The following is a 22,257-nucleotide window of genomic DNA, read 5'->3' on the forward strand; positions in this document are numbered from 1 at the left end:
GGGAACCAATTCTACCAGCCACATGGAACCCACCACAGCAGCCACAGAATCCTGCCACAGGGGCCACAGGGGACCCACCACAGCAGCCATGGGGGCCCTACCACAAGGGCCACAGGGGACCTACCACAGCAGCCACAGGGAAGAGGTAGGGGTGGTTGCAGCACTTCTTCAGATCCATCATGATGTTGAGCAGTGACACCTGGTTACCGCCCCCCCTTCGAATTGAGCGCCTCGAAGTTCCGTGTGAGGATGAATTTGTAGTACTTCCTATAGTGGGCAGGGCAAGATGGGCTGGAGGCCCTGAACCTGACAGCCTCCTAAGGGCTGTGTTCTGCCTGGAAGGGAGGTTGGCAATGTGGCCAGGTACCATATACACAGTGACCCAGGCAGACGAAGAGGTGACATCACAGAGTTAGAGTCACTGGACAAATTACTTGGAGACTAAAATTTTAGCCCCGTGAAGGAAGGTAGAAAAGGCCTTTGAAGGCCGAGTGGCACTCCCAACCACTCCAGGAAGTGGCGGAGGGGGTGACTGAGGAGACAAGCCAGGGGGCCGCTGGCTGCTAAGGAGCAGCCAGGTCTCTCCACTTACTTCTGCATCTGGCTCAGCTCCACACGAACTATCAGCTCTGTCTTGGCTGGCATGTTCTTAAACACATCGGCCTTGAGCCGCCGGAGCATGTGCGGCCCCAGCAGGTCATGCAGCTTCTTGATTTGGTCTTCCTTGGAGATGTCAGCAAACTCCTCCAGGAAGCCCTCCAGGTTACTGCAACAGAGATCTGGGATAAGAGCTGGTGGCCAAGGAACCAAGCGGGCCACAGCCCTTTGCAGAGATGCTCGGGACTGGAACAGAGGAGACAGAACAGGAGGCTCATTCAGTGCAGGCCAGCTGCTAGTGGGCCGAGAAACCTCAGTGCTGCCCTGAGTGGCAGCTCAGTCTCCTTCTAAGCCTGCATCACCTCACATGGTGCCTCTCTCTCTGAAACATGGGATACCTGTCCACCCTCAAAAACATCCTTCCATGAACTCTTGAGTCTGTGACCCAAATAACAGACAAGTAAATAAAGGCTGAGGAGCAGACAAGGTTACATGGGCCAGCCAAGACATAACCTGCCCTGGAACCAAGATCCTGATTCCAAAGCTGGGCATGGTGACACACATGCCTTTAACCCCAGCACTCGGGAGGCAGAGGTAGGAGGATCACCTTGAGGTCAAGACCACCCTGAGACTACACAGTGAATTCCAGGTCAGCCTGGTATAGTGAGAGACCCTACCTCAAAAATAAAATAAAATAAAATAAAATAAAATAAAAGCTCCTGATTCCAAATTGGCACCTCTCTCCCACCCCCAGTCCCATTCTGAGCAGGTAAATCAAGGCAGGTGAAGAAAAGGAGGCAGAGAAGACGGGATCCATCTTTGTTCTCATCTCCATCCTACCCCAGCCCTGGCCTCTGCCTGTCATTGCTGTTACTCACATGGGTCACCAGATCTCTGTAGGGAAAGGAACAGGCCAGGGGTGAGAGGGGATGCACAGGGACAGGCGCCCAGGAGGAGCCCTGGGGTCTTCTGGGTCACAGCTGAGGGAAACCCCAGCGCAAGTAGGTGGCAGTGATTTCCCCAGTGTGAGCAGGTGCCCACAGCTCCTCACACACCAGGTCATCACAGGGGAGCAACAATCACATTCCCATTTCACTAATGGGAAAACTGAGGTTCACCAAGCAGTTCTCAGAGCCAGGGTGCACTGCAAGCAGGTCCTCACAAGAAACCCTAACCCCATCACCCATCCCGCCAGGCCAGGGGGACGCACTTGAACCTCTCTGGAGTCAGGAAGTTGAGGAGGTGGAAGAGTTCCTCCAGGTTGTTCTGAAGGGGGGTCCCCGTCAGCAGCAGCTTGTAGTCGATCTTGTAGCTGTTTAAGACCCTAAAGAACTTTGGGACAGACAGGGAGGCTCATCAGGAACCACGGACAACCTCAACCCAGGGCGGGCTCAGGGCAGGCCAGTGCCACCTACCTTAGACTGGTTATTCTTGAGCCGGTGGGCCTCATCCACCACGAGGCAGGCCCACTCGATAGAGCCCAAGATAGCCTGGTCAATGGTGATGAGCTCATAGGAGGTAAGCAGGACGTGGAATTTGATCTGCACTTCTTTCTGAGGAGAGAGATAAGTGTTTGGGAGAGGGAAGCTGGGGCAGAGTAGACCAATGGCTAGGGAGTTGAGAAGGATAGGGCTGGGGAGATGGCTCAGTAAAGTGCTTGCACCTCAAGCATGAGAACCTGATTTTAGATCCCCCACATAAAAACTGGGTGTGGCCACACAGACCTACAATCCAGCACTGGGATCTCCGGAGCTTACTGGCTAGCTAGTGTAGCTGAATTGGTAAGCTCTGGGTTCAATGAGAGACCCTGTCTCAAAAAATGCGATGGAGGGCTGGAGGGATTGCTCAGTGGTTAAGGCATTTGCCTGCAAAGCCAAAGGACCTAGGTTTGATTCCCCAGGACCCACGTTAGCCAGATGCATAGGGGATGCACACGTCTGGAGTTCATTTGCAGTGGCTGGAGGCCCTGGTGCATCCATTCTCCCTCCCTCTCTCTCTCTCTCCCTCTCTCTCTCTCTCTCTCTCTCTCCCTCCCTCCCTCCCTCCCAGCACTTGAGAGGCAGAGGTAGGAGGATTGCCATGAGTTCAAGGCCACCCTGAGACTACATAGTTAATTCCAGGTCAACCTGGATCAGAGTGGGATCCTACCTCAAAAAAAAAAAAAAAAATCTCAATTAAGGGCTGGAGAAATGGCTTAGTGGTTGAGGCATTTGCCTGCAGAGCCAAAGAACCCATGTTCAATTCCCCAGGACCCAAATAAGCCAGATGAACAAGGTTGAGCATGCATCTGGAGTTTGTTTGCAACAGCTAGAGGCCCTGATGCAACCATTCTCTCTTATTGTCTCCCTCCCTCCCTCCCCCTCTCTCTCTCTCTCTTTCTCTGTCTCTGTCTCTCGCAAATAAATAAATAAAATATTTTTTTAATTCTCAATTTAAAAAAAAAGGACCAGAAAAAACATGAAGACTGTTCAGAAAGACACCAGATGTTGACCTCTGGCTTCTGCACATATACCCACCCACACACATACATGCACCCAAACACACATGTACATACATATATACACATGCACACCATGAATATACACACAAAAATGAAGTAAGAATGGAAGGAGTTTCTGACACCTACTACAACATGGATAAACTCTGAAAATATTCTGATAAGTGAACAATGCCAGTGCCAAAAATCCAAACACAGGCTAGAGAAATGGCTCAGTGGTTAAGGTGCTCACCTACACAGCCAAACAACTCAGGGTTCAAGTCCCCAGTACCAACATAATGCCAGATGCACAAAGTGGCATATAAATCTGGAGGTTGAGTTTTTTGCAGCAGCTAAAGGCCCCAGCATGCCAATTCTCTTTCTCCCCCTCCCTCTCCCTCTCCCTCTCTCTCTCCCTCTCCCCTTGCAAATTAATAAAGAGAGAGAGTAAAATTCCAAATGCTACATGGCTCCACTTAGCTAAGGCCCCTAGAGTGGTCAAGGTTGTAGACGCAGAATGTAAAGGTTGGTGCCAGGGACTGGGGATCTCCAGATCCCACAGCAAACAGCTGAGTATGAACATGTGTGCCATAGCCCCAGTCCTGCAGGGAAGCAGAGAATGAGAATCTTCAGAGCCCCACAAACTCCACAATCAGTAAAAAGACACTGGCTCAAAACAAGACCAGGGGAAGAACGGTGGAGCAGGACACCCGGTGTTCACTCCAGCCACTAAAGGCAAGTGACCCCCATGCAGGCGAGCACACAGGCGCCACAAGGGCACACCCACACGCTTGTACTACAATACATCACATTACACACACATACACACAAATGAGTGTGATGGTAAATTTTGTGTTGTGTATTTTACCACAATTTTTACACTTGATCTTTGCCAAAGGGCAAAGCAGCAATGACCACAGGACTGGAGAGATGGCTTGGCAGTTAAAGCATTTACCTACAAATCCTAACAACTGGAGTTTGATTCCCCAGTACCCATGTAAATCCATATGCACAAGTGGTAAATACATCTGGAGTTCATTTACAGCGGATGGAGGCCCTGGTGGGCCCATTCTATGTCTGTCTGTCTGTCTGTCTTCTCTCTCTCTCTCTCTCTCCTTGGAAATAAATAACTCTAAAAAGAAAAGAGTAAGTAAAAGAATTAGGGGCTGAGGAGATGGCTCAACAGGTAAAAGCATTTGTTGCCCAAGCATAAGGACCTGATTTCCAAAATCAGTACCTACATAAAAAGCTGTATAAGGGCTGGACAGATGGCTTACCGGTTAAGGAGTTTGTCTGAGAAGCCTAAGGACCAAGGTTTGATCCCCCAGTACCATATAAGCATCTGCACAAGGTAGCACATGCGTTTCGAATTTGTCTACAGTGGCTGAAGGTCCTGGGCGTGCCCATTCTCCCCCTCTCCCTCTCTCTGTCTCTCTCTATTTCTCCTCTCAAGTAAATAAATATGTTTTAAAAATAAAAATTAGAACTGGGTATGGTGGCACCCACCTTTAGTCCCAGCACTCACGAGGCAGAGGTAGGAGGATCACTATGAGTTCGAGGCCACCCTGAGACTACATAGTAAATTCCAGGTCAGCCTGGACCCTACCTTGAAAAACCAAAATTAATTAATTAAAAATAAAATAAATAAAGCCAGGCAAGGCCACACATGACTTTAACCTGTCCTAAAGGAGGGCAGGGGCAGAGACTGAACTGCCAGGGTTCACTGGCAAGTCAGTCTGACCAAAATGGGTAGCTCAAGGTTTGGTGAGAGACTCCATCTCAAGGAAACAGAACAAAATAAGAGGACACCTGAAGTTCTACTCTGGCTTCTACATGTGTGTATCTGTACACACACACACACACACACACACACAAATCAGGGATGGAAAGATGGCTTAGTGGTTAAGGCACTTGCCTGCAAAGCCTAAGGACCCAAGTTTGAGTCCCCAGAACCTACATAAGCCAGATAGATGCACATGGTGGCACATACGTCTGGAGTTCATTTGCAATGGCTAGAGGCCCTGGTGCACCCACTTTCCTCTCTCTTTCTCTCTCTCTCATAAGTAAATATTAAATAAATGAAATATTTTTAAAAATCAGACTAGACACTTCCCATGGAATAAGACCGGTCTCACCTTCATGCGGAACACCTTCTTCCCACTGCGAATGGCGTTGTCCTCAAAGGAGAACTCATTCTCACGGATCACAGAGCGGCTCTCCTTGTCTCCCGTGTAGGTGACTACATAGAAGTCAGGCGCCCACATCTCAAACTCACGCTCCCAGTTGATGATAGTGGATAGGGGTGCACTGACCAGGTAGGGCCCCTTGGAGTGACCCTGCAGAGAAAGCCTGAAGGGGTGAGGCTGGCTGCCCAAAATGGGCGCCAGTCCCCACCTGTCCAACACCCACCTGACTGCTAATCTGCCTGTCCAGCACCCAGCACCAACATGCCTACCCTATCTGCCTGCCCACCTGCCCACCTGCCCGCCTGCCCACCTCCTTGTACAGTGAGTAGAGGAACACAATGGTCTGCACCGTCTTGCCAAGACCCATCTCATCAGCCAGGATGGTGTCGGTGCCCTGGGCCCAGGAGAAGCGCAGCCAGTTGAGGCCCTCCAGTTGGTATGGGTGCAGTGTGCCACCCGTAGAGTCAATGTACCACGGCTGCTTGTCGAATTTGACTGTGGGCTGTGAGGGAGGGAGGCAGAGGTTGAGACACATCTTGAATCCTGGTCCACCAGAGTCCACTCTTCAAGACTTTGCACAGTCCTTTCTAGAATATCCTTCCCGCTCTTTGCTGCCTTCCTAAGTTTTCCACAGGTCCTGTCCAAAATACTTCTCCTTCCAGAAAGCCCTCCCTGACTCCCAGCCTTGCTCAGGTATTGCCATGATTCCCACCCCTCGTAGTTCTGCATCAGAGAAATGTCCTATCAGAGAAATGTCCTGATGGTTGAATTCTTTGCCCTGACCTCAGCTTGTCATGACCACGTTGGTCCTGTTCTCTGCTTCCTCCATGTGCTGTGCTGTGACCAGACTCGTCACCTGATCAAGTGGAAAGACCTGCCCTACAGCCAGTGCGCCTGGGAGATAGTTGAGTATTGTTGGGTGAACAACAGAATTAACATGTCTTGGACACTCTCAGCTAGCAGCACCTGCCAGAAGCACTGCCTCCACTTACCCAGAATGTCACCCTGCGCCCTTCTTGTCCTGCAGCTCCAGGCCATTTCCCTGATGGTCTGGGCGCAGGTGCCTTTGCTTAGCAGCTGACACACATGCGTGCACACACACACACACACACACACACACACACACACACACACACACTGTCTCTACAACCATAGGCCCCTGGGAGAAAGTACACTTCCTTTTTTTAAATGTATGTGAATGTGTGTGGTGTGTGGGTGGGTGTGCACACGCGCCAGCATACATGTGGAGGTCTAAAGACAACCTCAGGGGGTATGTCCCCTCCTTCCACCTTCTCTGAGACAGGGTCTCCCTTGCTTGACCACTGCATGGGGCCCAGCTTCACATGGGTGCCAAGGAGTTGAACTTGAGCCCACAAACTTGCAAGCATCATTAACTGTTGAGCCATCTCCCCCGCTCAAGGGAGCACTTTTTTGAAAGTTGTATTTATTTCTACCTGTGTATGAGAGAGAGTGGAGTGGCCACTTTCCACTGCAAACCAACAACAGAAGTTGGCACCACAGCTTTTTGTTTATTTTTGCAGCCTGCTTACACGGTAGGAATTGAACTTAGGCCAGCAGGCTTTGTAAGAAAGCACCTTTAACCACTAAGGCCAGCTGCCCAGCTTGAAGCTATACTTCTTGAAACAGACACACAAGCCTCTTTCATCCTTGTCTCCTGGTACCAGGGCAAGTGCTGACAGACACCCCAGAGAAATGTGGCAAGTGAATCATGGTTATGGGATAAGACTAATGTGTGACCAGTAAGTTTGCTCTGTTTCCCTTCCCACTGCCCCATCCAGCCCGGGCATGACAGTGAGGCCCTGGGAAAGAGGCCTTGAGAACAGGCCTACCCCCACAGCCAAGCCTGGGGTGGGGGCCTGATAGCCCACCAGCTGCCCCCTCCGCCCTCCCCACTCACATCCACAATGGGTGTATCCGGAGGCTTCTCCTGTTTATCATCTTTCAGCTTCTTGCCCTTCTTGACCAGCCGTTTGGGCAGCCTGGAATCCTCTCCCAGCACTAGCTCCCTGAGGAAGGGCATCAAACTTGGGTGAACAAAACTGGGACAGAAAGAGGTCTCAGGGCCCATGGCCAACCAGCAGACTCCCACCCACCTGTGGCCCCAGTAGGCCTGCTTCAGGTGGTCATAGTAGGGAATGTCAACATCATCTAGCTCCCACGTGCACTGGTCGTAGGGCAGGTCTTTCCACTTGATCAAGTAGTGCACCTCCCCCTTCTTGTCGAAACTGCAACACAGAGAACAGACATGGGGGCTGGCAAGATTGCTCAGTGGTTAAAGGCACTGGTTTGCAAAGCCTTCCAGGCTGAGGTTCAAGATCTCAAGCTGCCCACATAAGCCAGATGCAAAAAGTGGAAAACAGACATGGAGAGGAGCCACAGGCCCTGGGGACAGCAGACCTGCGTAGGAGGCAGACCCACTCATGCCGATGGTCCCCAGTGCTGAGCCCCATCAGGAGGAGAGCTCTGGGACAAGGGCTCCAGAGAGGTGCAGCAGCTTGCCCAGTGCCGTACAGCTTGAGAAGGGTGATGAAGGCACATATAAAGGGGTAAAGCCATGCGAGAGGGATGTCGAAAGGTCAAGCTATCAGAGGAGGCAAGCAGCAGCATCCGGTGTTTTTGTCCACCTCTGGCAGGAGTGAGCTCCATCCTGCCATGGAGTCTGGACAAGAGAATTCTGGATTTCTCTTCCCTGCCCATAAGTTTCCCTTCGTAATCTAAAATTCTTGAAGTACTTTGGCAGTATCTATCCTGGTTGAGGGCTCTACCCTACAAAGCAGCAAGAACGCAATTCCAGAATGCAACTGAGAAGGTTGCTCAGTGGTTACAGGTGTTTGCTTGCATAACCTGCTGGCCTAGGTTTAAAACACATGCAAATAAATAATTTGTTTTTTGTTTTGCTTTGTTCTGTTTTGTAAGTCCAGGCTGACCTGGACCTCACTCTGTAGTCCCAGTCTAGTCTCAAACTCATGGCAATCCTCCTACCTCAGCCTCCAAGCACTGGGATTAAAGACGTGTGTCACCACATCCCACTCAATAAATAATAATTTTTAAAGATACAATTCCTGACGGGCAAGGTGGTGCATGCCTTTAATGAAGTACTTGGGAGGCAGAGGTAGGAGGGTCACCTAGAGTTTGAGGCCACCCTGGGACTACTTATGAATTCCAGGTCAGCCTGGGCTACAGGGAGACCCTACCTCGAAAGAAAAAAATAAGAGATGTAATTCCTGGGCTAGAGAGATGGCTTAGTCGTTAAGGCACTTGCCTGCAAAGCCTAAGGACCCATATTCAACTCTCCAGGTTCCACATAAGCCAGATGCACAAGGTGATGCAAGCATGCAAGGCCGCACATGCGCACAAAGTGGTGCACACACCTAGAGTTCACTTATAGTGGCCGGAGGCCCTGTTGAGTTAATTCTTTCTCTCTCTCTATCTCTATCTCTCCCTCTCTCTATCACTCTCTCACATTAAAGAAAAAGGTCAGCCTGTTGAACTTGCCTCAAAAAAAAATAAAATGCTGAGCCGGGGGTGGTAGCTCACACCTTTAATCCCAGCACTCAGGAGGCAGAGGTAGAAGGATGAACTCGAGGCCACCCTGAACTACAGAGTGAATTCCAGGTCAGCCTGGGCTACAGTGAGACTCTACCTTGAAAAATCAATTCCTACAGGTGGAAGCCTTGTCCAAAGACCCTCAGGGACACAGGGCATTACCAAGCCTGGCAGTACACACCTGAATTCTGGTCACTGAGAGGGTTCTCACCTATCTGAGTGGGTCTATCAAGCATGCCAGGGGAGCCTAGCAAGGCAAGGGAACCATGGCACCCTAAATGGTCATGTGGAGGCAAGCCATGGCTGCAGCCAGCATGGAGACCATTAAGAGCAAGACCAATCCCCAGTCACCATGGTAACCAGTAGCTTTTTATTTTTCAGCAAATAATTGACTGTGATGCAGACTCTAGAGTTGAGCTATGGGTTCTCCTTCGGAGGTGCAGAGAAAACAAACCTTTATGCCTCATCAGGCAGTTTAATAAAGGCAGTGTGATCCATTCAAGGCAGGCTCACGTTCCCAGAGACAGGAACCCTGCATAAGGGGCATCCTTCGGGTGGTCTGAGCTGATGGGCAGTGTGCTTCATAGTCAAGAGGAGGGAATTTTTTTCTTTGCTCCTGAAGGCCACCTCAGCAAGGGACTAGAAAAACTCCCTCAGCCTTCTAGAAGCCTACTTTACATGAGAAAAACAGGCCTGGGAGCATGGTCTTTTTTTAAACTTATTCATTTATTTGCAAGGAGAGAGAGAAAGAGAGAATGGGTGCACCAGGACCTCTAGACACTGCAAACTCTGGATACATGCGCCACTTTGTGCATCTAGCTTTATGTGGGTACTGGAGAACTGAACCCAGGTCGTTAGGCTTTGCAAGGCAAGCACCTTAACCACTGAGCCATCTCTCTGGCTCCAGCTATGAGGTTCTTAACTGCACTCCCCCGGCAGCTGCCCAACAGGACCTGCAGTCAGCTGTGCTGAGGCTGGGGAAGGCAGAGCCAAGAACCTGAGGCTCATGTGGGAAGTTCAGAGCTCAGAGCTGCCACCATCTGACAGGAGCCTAAAACCTACCTCAGGAATCACCTGGCAGCTACCACCTGTTCTCAATCAGCAGCAGCTCCTACCACCCACCAGGTGGATGCTAGCTCCTCAAGCCTGCACCATCCTGGCCACCTGCATTCTCTGATCACTAGGTCACCTGGGAACATCGAGACTGGGCAATGAAGCAGAAGAAGGGCAGGTAGGGATTTGGAACCCTGGCTAAGAAAGTGCAAGTGCTACCAAATATAAAAATTTAAAAATACTGAGTTCCAAGTTGCTCTCAGTCTTGGTTGGAGAATATGTTCTATTTTACAGTTGGCAGAGAAAACAGAGAACCAAGACCCATCAATAAGACAAGAAGATAGCTGACTGCCCACCAGGAGATGTGCTACCTCTGCCACATCTGCCACGGCCCAGGAAAAATTATAGAGGAAGTGACATGAATACTGCTCTTACTGGTGGTACCCTGACTAGTTCCAGGGCGATTGTGACAGATACACTGATCAATCAAAACCTATCAAAGAAGCCAGGATTGATGGCACATGCCTTTAACCCCAGCACTCGGGTAGCAGAGGTAGAATGATCACTGTCAGTTCAAGGCCAGCCTGAGACCACACAGGGAATTCCAGGTCAGTCTAGGGCTAGAGAAAGACCCTACCTCAAACACTCCCCCAAAATAAAACACCACCAAAGCAGAAATCCAGAGGCTACAGAAAACTCAACACTAAATCAGACTGCCAACAAGCCTGCCATGACTCAGAGAACATTGCGCAAGAGGGGGCAGAAAGATTTTAAGAGCCACAGTGTGGGTAAGAATTCCATGAGGCACAGTCCCCCCCCCACCTCACTTGGACTGACTGAGGCCTTCATGATTCCATAATGAAGATTATAACCCCACTGACGGGGCCCCTAGGATAACTGGAGCTCCCCACCCCTGTACCCCACTGAGGCATTCATGACCCCACAGTGAACACCATAAGCCCACTGAGGAGTCATGACCCCACAGTGAACACTATAAGCCCACTGAGGAGGACTCCCAGGTTAACCAGAGCTGGGGCAAGAGGATAAAAGAGTATAATCTGCTATAAAATGTAAAAAATAAAATTAAAAAAAAAACACTAGGTTCAAATCCCAGCCATGTCACCTCAACTGTGTGACTTCAAGCAGGTAACTCAACCTGGCTATTCTTGAAACGGCTTTTTGGGGCACAGCACTCACTAAACCCACATATCTCAGACCTACTTTGGTCCTCAGAAGGCTGGCATTAAGCCCTAACTCAGCAAGAGCTTGAGACAGCAAGGGTCCCACGCCACTGAAGTCCTGCTTTACACATTTACAGACCATTCATAAAGTTCTGACTTGATAGACAGATCTGACTCGGGGACCACGAGTGTGAACGTGTGTGCCTAAGAGGGCCTCTGTGCAGATCAACAGTCCTCATGGCTGGACACCCGGATGGCCACCAGAGAGGTGTTCTCGTGTCTTCACCCTGCCCTGCTGCACCCATACACAGCTCTGAGGGCAGGCCCAGTCAGTTATGTGTCCACTGTCCTGGCGCCACCCACGGCCCTCACCTGTGGTTGAGGATACGGTGCACCATCATCCACTCAGGCTTGATGCCATAACGGTAGAAGCGCTCCTCCATCTTGGCATAGAGCGGGTCCTTGCTCTTCCTCTTCTCGCTCTTGCCTTCCTCATCACCAGAGCCGTAGTCAAAGGGTGGCGGCTCATCCATGTCATTCTTTCTTTGGTAGTTCCGATACATCACCGTGTGGTACAATTCTAGCTGCTCACAGAGGGCACGGCAGTTACAGGAGGGAAACGGACCATGCCCCGTGCCCCCAACCCAGCTCATCAGCCCCCAAGCCTTGTATCCAGATGAAACAAGTCTCTTCCTCAGCTGCCCCAACTCTCACCCACACTCTTCCCTGGGAAAGAGGCACTGGACAGCACACATCAACCCCTTCCCACCCACCCAGGAGGGCCCAAGGCTCACACCAGGCCAAGTCCAGCACAGCCACGCTGCCCAAGGACCTCACCTGTAGCTCCTTCACCCAGGAGCAGTGCCAGTAGGAGAGTCCAGCCCACTTGACAAAGAACTCTCTCTCAGGAATGCCCTCCAGGGGTTTGGGTGGGGGCATTCCCGGCTCCACCTCTGGTCCTGGCAGCCCCACCATGAAGGGGGCTGGGGGCTCTGTCCACCGCCAATGTAGGATCCGCTGGACTTTGCCCTTCAGTGGAGGACACTGTGGACAGAGGAAGGTTCCCAAGTTCAAGGGTAAGTGAAAAGGTCCTACACTGAAACTCCCATGACAGTGGACTGTCACACAGGCTCCCAGGAGAACAGTGCTACAGGGACTCCATGGCATTCATCACCCTGTCCTCAGAAGCTAACACATGCCATGCATGCAAGAGATGGGCAACGGGGCCTGTGAGCCCATGGAGGACCTCGGCACTTGACAGTGAGATTCACCAGCGCCTGGCAAGCTGAGCAGCGTGGGTGAAGGTATTACACACACGGGCAAGATGGAGAAGAGGAGACCGGCTCAGCAAGGGACAGCAGAGCAGGAAGCAGAACCCAGGCCTGGGCTCCTCCCCACTCCCCGTTGTTGGTCCACCACTGCCTCATGCCTTCCTTGGACGCTACAGTCTTAGCCACTTCCTTCACCCCCAGCAGGCCTGTCCCCAGGCCCATGCATCTGATCTGGCTAGGGCAGGAAAACCAGGTCTACCTCAGCTCAGACACACACTCAGGCCTTGATGGGCACTGGGGCTCCAGGGAGCTACTGGCTGGCAAAGCAGAGAAATGTACCAGCCACACATCAGCAGCTTGTGTTCTTTGCACGTTACCCTGAGATGGCCTGGGGAGGCCCTAGGCCTCAGGGGGGCAGCTTGGAGCTCCAGCTGGACTGCGTGGAATTTCAGATTTAGAGTGACGGCTCTGTGGAGGGGACAGGTCCCTGCTATCACCAACTGTCCATGTGACTAAGTACATGCTGCCAGAGCCTGTTTTTCTCAGTTGTAAAATGGGCCTCCTGTCCTTCACCTCCTAAGACTGTTGGCATCAACACACATATGAAGAAGGTATTATGGATGTGTGATGTGCACCAACGAACCTCAGAGTCAACCTCGCTTTGGCCTGCATGAGAGCAAAGGTCAGAGAAAGGAGGAAGAGGCCAGACGGATCATGGATTCCAGGGGTGTAAAAGTTGGGTCCTCCCTTTCTGAGCACAGGCCTACCTTGCCCCATCTCTACAGGGAGGAACCAGGAAGAACTAGGCACTTGCTTCCACCACCCCTAAGGAAGGGGAATCCCAGGAAGGCTAAGAAGGCTGCGCCAACAAAGGAACCTCACTACACAAACACACACACACACACACACACATGCGCGCGCGCGCACACACACACACACACACGCACACAAAACACAGGCCCAGATGCACACAGAGGGACAGAAAGCTAGCTGCAGAAATCAGAGCCAGGGGACAACTCAAAACGGGTCTTCAGATGTGACTCTAAGGGTCAAGGGTTGAGGAGGACAGAGGAGTGCTCTCTTCTCCCTGCAGAAACTGAGGCTACAGCCTGTGGGGGCCCCCAGTCTTTCACTGCTCTCTTGGGATACCAGGTAGAGGGTGGCTCTGGGGCCCTGAGTCTGAGCAAACAGTTCTGCTGCTGTGGGCTCTGAGGCTAGTCACTTTGCCTCTCTGAGCCTCAATTTTTCTCATTTAAAGGTAAGAATATAACAGAAAGTGGGTGTAGCTCATTGGTAAGCACTTCCCCGGCAGGCACACGGTCCTGGGTTCCATCCCCAGAACCTCCAAAATAAATAAATAAATGAACAATTAATTTGTTAAAGTGCTAGACCCTGGGTTCAATTCCTAGTACTGCACCGGCGCCTCCCCCCAAAAAAAAAAAAAAAAAAAAAAAAAAAAGCCTGCCTCTTCAACACTGAAGCCCCCTTGGCGGCCAGTAAATTCTCAACTATCAGTGGCTGTGATCTCCGTCCTAAGGAAGAGGTGAGGCAGTAGGCGGAGCCTAAGGCAGAATGGGCGGGCCTTTGCGGGTGGCATTGTCGGGGGCGTGGCCTCGGCGAGGGGCACCGGAGCCAGGGTGGTTGCCCGCGGGGGCGGGGCGTTGGTGGGCGGGGCGTTCGGCGCGGGGCGGGGCGGGGCGGCGTAACACTCACAGTACAGCGCGGGCAGAGCCATTCACCGTTTGGGATCTCGGGCAGCGGCGGGTTGAGGCAGTGCAGGTGGTAGGAGGATGGGCAGGCGTCGCAGCACAGTAACTCCCCGCCGTCCTTGCACACGCGACAGAACTCCATGTGGTCGTCCTCCTCCTCCTCGCAGCCGCCCTCCTCCTCTTCGTCGTCGTCATCCTTCGGCTCCCACTGGATCCCCTCCTTCTCCTGGAACGGGGTGTCCAGATTGAAGGCGCCCTGGACGGAGCCCTCCCGCGGGGCAGACGCTGGCACAGCCTTCCCCAGCCCGGATCGAGGCCTCAGCTTACACAGTGTGGGCAGCTCCACTTGCCCTCAGGAGCCTTCTCCAGCTCCGGGTCCAGGCAGACCAGGTGGTAGGCCCGCGGGCAGGTGTCACACAGGATGATCTCCCCGCCCTGCTGGCACACCTCGCAGTAGTCCTGGTGGTCCGTCTCATAGCCATCGCCGTCGTCAACTGGGGTGTGAGGGAGAGGCAGTGATGGAAGGCCTTGCCCTCACTGGACACGCATCTCAACCACCCCAGGCCAGACACACAGTAGGTATGTAATGTCGGATGGATGGATGGACAAATGGGATCAACAAATGTTGGGGGAAGGGCTGTAAAGAGTGAAGGTGGATAGAAGATGTATAAAAGGGCCGGGCGTGGTAGCGCGTGCCTTTAATCCCAGCACTTGGGAGGCAGGCATAGGAGGATCAGCATGAGTTCAAGGCCACCCTGAGAATACAGAGTGAATTTCATTCAGGTCATCCTGGGCTAGAGCGAGACCCTAACTCGGGAAGGAAGGAGGGAAGGAAGGAAGGAAGGAAGGAAGGAAGGAAGGAAGGAAGGAAGAAAAGAAAAGAAAAGAAAAGAAAAGAAAAGAAAAGAAAAGAAAAGAAAAGAAAAGAAAAGAAAAGAAAAGAAAAGAAAAGAAAAGAAAAGAAAAGAAAAAGGTAGGAAGGAACAGAAGATTGCAGAGTGAGTAAACAGACAGAAAACAGACAAATTGACAGTGAAAGAATGGGTGTTTAATGGGCGACAAAATGGAGGATGAATGGAAGTAATTTCTTCTCTAGTCCCCACTATGCTAATGCAAGTGCCCTGGGGGAGCTCCCACCCTAGATGCCTTATTTTTTTTTTTTTCTCTCTCCTGGACTTGACACCTCTCCTTGAGAGTAACCACTGAGGAAGCACAGGGCAACTGCCTGGCCCAAGCCGGGAGAGGCCGAGGCATAAGGATACCCTTCCTCTATTTCCCAAAAGGAGGCTCTGCACCTCTGTCTGCTGAAAAATCCCCCAAGACCCTCCTTACTCCTCTTCTTCTTGCGCCGCCTCTTGTTTTTCTTGCCCAGAGCTGTGGAGCATTCAGAGCGCACGGATGAGCTGTGGATGCTGGCGTTGTCCAAGTCTGACTCTTCCCGCTCATCCTCCTCACTCTGCAGGGGGAAGGGAATGCCTGCGAGGTCAGGTCGTCCCTGGGCAGGGCCAGGGGCAGTTCTAGCAAATCCCTGTGGCTCACTCTGACCCCCAATACAATAAGAAACTCCAGCCACAGCCCAGCCAACATGTGCAGCCTGGTGTCCACCACCCTCCAAGCCCTGCTCTGAAGCTCTTGGACACCTCATTTCTGCCTTCATATGACTGCTCCACCCTGCCTAACTCCTGAACATCCTTCAGGGGCAGCCCCTAAAGACCCTTCCCTTGGGAGCCTTCCCAGATCTCTTCTGGACTGGACCCATGGCACAACATGGCATCAGGTCTGACCTGGTGTGTGCCTGGCCCATCACTGGCTTCCTCCCAGTGGACATGCCTGCCAGACTGGTAGCATCTTAGTGCCCACATGGCTGAGCACAGGGCCTGACACACAGTAGGAATTCAACAGAGGTTTGCAGAGCTGGCTATCCTTCTAGATCGAGGGCAGAGCCACCCTGTCTCCATGCTCCCCTCTAGAGCATCAAGACCTGGCATTTGCCTCTGCCAAGGGACAGAGAATAGCTTCCATCTTCCTCCTCTGCCCCATTGCAATGCTTGGGGAGAAAGGGGAAGGATGCTTCCCACGCCACCAATAGAAGGCTTGAGACACGGGGCTGGAAGAGGAATCACGGCTCCAGCCAGCCTAGTCCACACCACCGCCCTGGCCTCCGCCCTCCAGCACTCCCAGTCAGTCAGGCCCTATGAGGACCCTGAGGGCCAATCTGAGCCTCCTGCCTTCTCCCTGGATGGACCCACAACTGTTCACAGTAGGAGATAAAGCTGAGGTCTCAGCTCTCAGCAAGGTGTGCAGGAGAGAGACCCTGCCTAGATTCCAGGCTAAAGGAGATCTTAGACAGATCCAGTCTCAATTGATAGAAGGGGAAACTGAGGTCCAGAAGGTCTATGGGTAGAAAGAGTCAAACACACACTCACCGAGGAGCCTTTCTTCCTCTTGTTGATTCCTCCAAAGCGGAACTTGAGCCCAGCCACTTTTTTCCCCTTGCCCTTTTTCTTCCCATCTTTGGAGCCTTTGATCTTCTTCCTCACTCCAGGCCCTGGACATGGTGATACAGGCTGCAGTGAACATCGCTGAGGCTGACTGTCCACCTTCCCAGACACTTCACTGAGCCTTCAAGCCCTGGTTCATATCTGTCATCATCCCTGCTCACATGAGACCTGAGAGCTGAAGCTCTTGCTTAGGTGGAATAACTGGAAAAGTCAGAGACAAACATGACCCCAAGCCTGGGCCACCATACTGGGCCTCTGCCTTGAGCACTACAAATGCCACTCAACTTGGGGACAGCTCCTACTCTGGCCCTACCCCTCAGAAAAAAACTCACTTCCAAGGATCATTTGCCTGTACACCAGCAGAGCCACTGAGGCAACACTTTCCCGCTGTGGTCCATGTCTAGAGAGCCATCCTGGGGTCAAAGGCCAGCTGCCAGCCTCTCAAGCCAAGGAGAACAGATGCCACCTATGGCCACTGCTGTCACCTTGTGTGTATACAGCAAGTCACAGAGTAATTAGCCACCTGGGGAGTGATTCCACAAACACAGCCTTCCTGCTGCCGGGTGAAGATGGGTTCTGCGGGTGGGATTCACAGTCTGCCAGGGGGCCTTTCTCAGGCCCTTCTCAGGCTTCCCTACAACACAGGGACGTGGAGCTGGAGGCCCAGCTGCACCCTGAGTATGCCACAGAAAATCCATTTCAACTTTTCAAGCTCAGAATAGGTAGTTAATGGAATCAATATTCCGCAGCCAACTTCTGGGCAGGAGAAAATGAAGTAAGGAGGGTGGGTGAGCAGGGAACACCTCCAGGACCCCTGCTGAGGTCTTGGTGACAGTGACAGGGATGGGGCAGGACAGGGTGCAGTCTGACCTGTGTCATTCACTTACCCAGCACTCTGAGATATGACAAAGGGGTGCCAAGCACAAAAGATCTCAGAAACCAAAGCTCTTAGGAAATGACACACAAGGTCCCCCTCTCCTCTCAGCACCCCATCAAAGCCAAACACTCGGGAAGGCTGAGCTCTCCTGAGCATCTACTGATCCCAACATCCCCACCCACCCAGAAGCCAGCTTGCTCTCTCCCCAGAAGAAGGTCCTGCTGCCCTCCTCTCTCTGTCCACAAGCCCAGCACTGGGTCAGACTGGAGCTGGTGTCCCAGTCTTAACCACACCCACTCTTGTGGGATCCCTGGATCCCAAAGCCAGAGGACTTGGCCCTCCATGGAAGTATTCAGGTGACAGGATCATGGGTTCACCAAGGCCTTTCTCAAACTCAAGTGCCTGTTAACTCCCAGAAGCCCAGGGCTCCTGGATGCCCCTCCTCCCTCCATGACTAAGTAGTGGGGGAAGGAACTGCTGGCTGGCTGGAGATCACCTCCCAATTCTGCCTATATCGTCTCTACCTGACCCAAAAGTGTGCTGTGAAAGGGGAAGTCTGCCCAAGGTCACACAAGACACTGAGTCCTACAGGAAAGCAACTCTGGCTGACCCCTAGGATTTGAAGGAGTCTGCCAGACAGAGATTGGGACCCCAACACCACAGCCTTACCCTTGCCCTCTTTGGTCTTGGCCTTTCGGATGGGCATAGGCTGAGGGACCTGCTGGGGGCTGATGGCCAGTGGCGGAGCGATAGTGACTGTCTCTACAGCTGCGGCCACTGCTGCTGCTGCTGCTGCTGCAGAGCTGCCCTTGAAGGGGTTATTAGCACTAAATTCCCGCCACTTGGCACCCAGGACAGTCATCATTTTAGACATGGGAATCTTCGGGTTCTTCTTGGCGATGAGTGGCCTGTGGAAAAAAGTGGCAGGAGAGTGAGGGCAGAAACTAGATAAGAGGAAGGGCACCCCACCCTTTATCCCACATGTATGAGGTATGGCCAGCCCCACTTTCTGGGTTAGTGAAACTAGGCAGAGTAGGGCAAGGAAAGGACAAAGCTGAGACCAGAGTCCGCTCTAAAACACTCCAAGCCTCTCTACCGCTGGTGCCTTTATGATAGGGCTGCAGCCTCTCTGTGGCCATTCCCACAGGGAGGAGACCAGAGGACCCAGGGAGGGGAGGCCCAACCATCTGCTAAAAAGGGTCCTGTCAAGGTCAATAATTGGCCCAGTCCTCATCCACCCTGGAAGCCCAGATTGTGTGTCTCTGTCCCCTGCCCCTGGCTTGATGCCCCTCAGAGAAATGCAGCCCCCATGGTCACCCAGCCACAGGAGACAGCCCCCAGCCTACCTCAGGAACTGGCTGAAAGCCTTGTAGTTGGTCAGGGTGTGGTAGTCCTCCTCCGAGAACAAGTAGTCCACGTCGTCCAAGCCCCACTCAGCCATGAGCTGTCCCGAGGATTTAGGCTCCTATGGAGACAAGGCCAGGCATTCACACCTACAACCCCAGTCCCATGGGAATCGGAAACCCAGGAACTTCAAGCTTAGGGATCAGAGACTATGGCTTAAATAAGAATGGGCAGAAGAGCTGTGGAGTGTGGGACATCCTACCTCCTATAGCAGAAGATCTGATCATTGTAGGCATATAGGGCACCATATGGGCACATACATGTGCACACACCACATTGTGCACACAAGCAAAAAAAGCTACATAAAAATCATAACCAGGACTGGGGATATAGCTCAGTGGGAGAGTGGTAAAAAATAGATAGCTAGAGAGAGGACCAGAGGCAGGAGCCCTTCTGATCTATACCCAAAGCCTCAGAATGGGGGGGGGGGGTGCCTGCAACCTAACAAGAGCAGCTCTTACTGGAATGGCCTAAAGCCCCAGTACTGTGCCAGCCCTGATCAGTAGCATGTCTCAGGTGCCACCTCATAGGATGCAGGGACAAGTGTTTAATGTCGGGACTCGGGAAAGGTCACATGTGCTTCTCCAGAAAGTGAAAGCAGACAACTGGGGGAGACAGTCCTGGAGAGCCATGTAACAAGACTCACTCCATGGGAGGAATGCATTCTGGGAGATTAGGCAGCCAAACAGAATGGTGGTCTGAAGAAGGGTTTGGAGAGATGTGCCTGAGAAGGAAGCAGGGCTAAGAGGCTGCCTAAAGCACCATGGAGAAAAATGAAGCCCCTCACTACAGTTGCACATAGCTCTGGAAAATACAGGCCTCTGTCAGGTTCTGTGGACAGGAAGGCAGACTCCAGTAAGGGCAGGGCATAGGACAGTGGCCCAGCCAGAGGCAGAGTTGTGAGGGTCCCTCAGCCACTTTCTAGATGGATTGCTTAGGTATGTAGTGCTTCCCAAGATCCCCCACAAGCTCTCAAGAGCCGACCCAAGTGGCTATACAGCTCCAAGTGGGCTGGTCTCAGATATGGGCTCGGGCCCATTCTCATCCTGACTCTGCCATAGGCCAGGTATTTCACCTCTCTGCCTTGGTTTCCCCTTTCTGCCGCCTCACGGGTGAGAATGAGCACTGGTGCTTGGGACAGGGATTGATCAAACTGTGTTAGCAACTGCTAGTGCCAGCTGCCTTCCTCCTCCCCACGTATGCCACCTGCTCCCAGTTGTTCCAAACTGTCTCAGCCCCACCCCGTGGCCCATTAAGCCAATCAGAACTCCCACTCCTAGGCCACAGTCCCTGACCAATGTGCTCACAACATAAGCCAGTCCAGCCAAGGGATCTGGATTCCACACGGGATGGAGCTGAGCACAAGCCCAGAGCTGACCTCACATAAGCAGAGAGAGTAGGGCAAAGTAGCAACCCTGAGAGACACCTCTGGGTACCACACACAAAACCACCCTGGGCCTCTCAGCCCACAAGTCCTTTTGCTGCTAAGCTCCTAGAAACTGGGCTTTCTACTCCCAGGTGGCACACACAGTATCCTTAGGCCCCAAGTATCCACGACCCTTACAACCACTTTTCCACGGCCAATCTGTGATCTCAGACACACAGAGCCACTCCTGAAGGCTCAGGAACCTCTTGACCATGGATAATCCCTCCATGGTCAGCCCCACAGCTAATACCACCAATTACAACCAGCTCACAACATACCCACCAGTGAATAAATGGGGTGGTGCTGAGTTTCAGGACATCAATAAGTCCCCCCACCAGGCCTCCTGGTCCCTGTCATTCACACTTAGCATGCAGCCTCACCCAAGAGGACTGGACTAACATTTATGAAGTATTGCTCTTCACCTCATGGTGCACTGCACCCAGTGACAAAAGGTCACCTGCCCCATGAGACTCCTGGGGCTTCAAGGCAACCCTAATGTCTCAGCCTACTTCCCGTGTTCATAAAGGAAGATGCCCATCCCATATCTGCAGCCACTCGGCTCCAAATTCAGTGGGACAGAACTGCAGAGGGCACCCAGCACCCAGGTTGGGCTGGTCACTGATGGATGGCCAGCTGCTACTTGCAGCAAGGACTCCATTTGTTGTTTGATCCAAGCAAGAGGTTCCTGATACCAAAATTGAGTCACACTGAGTATCATTCTGGCCAGAAGTAGCTGAGAGCTTGGTGGACAAACTGTCGCAAAGAGCTCAGCTTCCTACACACACACACACACACACACACACAGAGTCCCGTGTGACCAGTGGGTGGCAAATGATGCTGTGACCCTCTTGACTTGGGTCCAGGGCATAAGGGTAGAGCATGGGTTGTGGTTGGTCAGCGATCCACCCTCCAGCCTGGCTCCCCCAGTTACCTTCAAGCACCCATCATCATTCTCATCCTCATCCTCGTCCTTCTTTTTCCGCTTGGCTTTTTTCTCCTTCTTGTCCTTGAGTTTCTTCTTCTTCTTCTTGGTAGGGGAGTAATCGCTACCTTCACTCTCCGACTTCTCTTCCAGGTCCTCCTCGTTTTCCGACAGCTCATCGTTGCTCCCCTGGAGAAGAAAGGAGGACAGTGAGGACACAGGACCTGGCCAAGGTGCTCAGCAGTATACTGGGGATCAGACAATGTGTCCCTTCATCTAGTCCACTGCCCACAGCTTAGCCTCAAGCCCAGCCAGCCAGAGGAGTCAAACCTAAGGCAATGCATATCAAATCTCATCCCACAGTGGATGACTGACTGAATGTAGGTGAGAAGGGGTGGAGAGGGCTCAGTGGGCTAAGTGCTTGCATGCACATCCCCAGGACCCATACAAAATGCTGGGTGTTGCCGGGCATTACGGCACATACCCGTAATCCCAGCATTCATGAGTTAGAGGTAGGAGGATCACCATGAGTTCGAGGCCACCCTGAGACTACATAGTAAATTCCAGGTCAGCTTGGTATACAGAAAGATCCTACCTCAAAAAAAACAAAAACCACAGAGATGAGATGACCTGAAGTAAAACCCTTCCCCTAGACAAGCCAAGTGCAGCCTGCCCAGCCAGGCCCTGGGGAAAGTTCCACCTCGGCGTCAGTCATAGTGAACTTCGGGATTATCACCACTGTAACATGCTGCACTGGCTCCCAGGAGTTCATGGTAGAGACCTGTTTCTATGGCACACTTCTATGAAGATAAGGGTAAAAGTCAGAGCATCTCCATCAGAAAGGTACTGACTGGGCACCGGGCATGGTGGCTCACATCTTTGATCCAGCACTCAGGAGGCAGAGGCAGGGGATCACTGTGAGTTCCAGGCCACCCTGAGACTACATAGTGAATTGTAGGTCAGCCTGGGCTGCAGTGAGGATAGCTGCGAGTTCAAGGCCAGCCTAAGACTACATAGTGAATTCCAGGTCACCCAGGGCTAGATTGAGACCCTACCTCAAAAAAAAAAAAAAAACAGGCACCGCCCC

At 52.3% G+C, this 22,257-nt stretch overlaps 1 protein-coding gene across 1 annotated transcript in view; it reads right to left on the reverse strand.

The window, feature by feature from the left end:
- The window catches only part of Chd5 (chromodomain helicase DNA binding protein 5), a 69,328-nt gene that overhangs the window by 25,644 nt on the left and 21,427 nt on the right, over window positions 1-22,257 (reverse strand). The window contains 18 exon segments of the mRNA XM_004657403.2: window positions 125-214; window positions 216-267; window positions 593-766; window positions 1,808-1,929; window positions 2,013-2,150; window positions 5,209-5,409; window positions 5,570-5,761; window positions 7,178-7,286; window positions 7,374-7,505; window positions 11,433-11,644; window positions 11,898-12,104; window positions 14,045-14,266; window positions 14,368-14,534; window positions 15,373-15,496; window positions 16,467-16,588; window positions 18,088-18,326; window positions 18,765-18,883; window positions 21,180-21,359. Of these exon segments, the coding sequence (XP_004657460.1) occupies window positions 125-214; window positions 216-267; window positions 593-766; window positions 1,808-1,929; window positions 2,013-2,150; window positions 5,209-5,409; window positions 5,570-5,761; window positions 7,178-7,286; window positions 7,374-7,505; window positions 11,433-11,644; window positions 11,898-12,104; window positions 14,045-14,266; window positions 14,368-14,534; window positions 15,373-15,496; window positions 16,467-16,588; window positions 18,088-18,326; window positions 18,765-18,883; window positions 21,180-21,359 (2,802 nt within the window).

Source organism: Jaculus jaculus, chromosome 5, assembly GCF_020740685.1.
Source record: "Jaculus jaculus isolate mJacJac1 chromosome 5, mJacJac1.mat.Y.cur, whole genome shotgun sequence".
NCBI lineage: Eukaryota > Metazoa > Chordata > Mammalia > Rodentia > Dipodidae > Jaculus > Jaculus jaculus.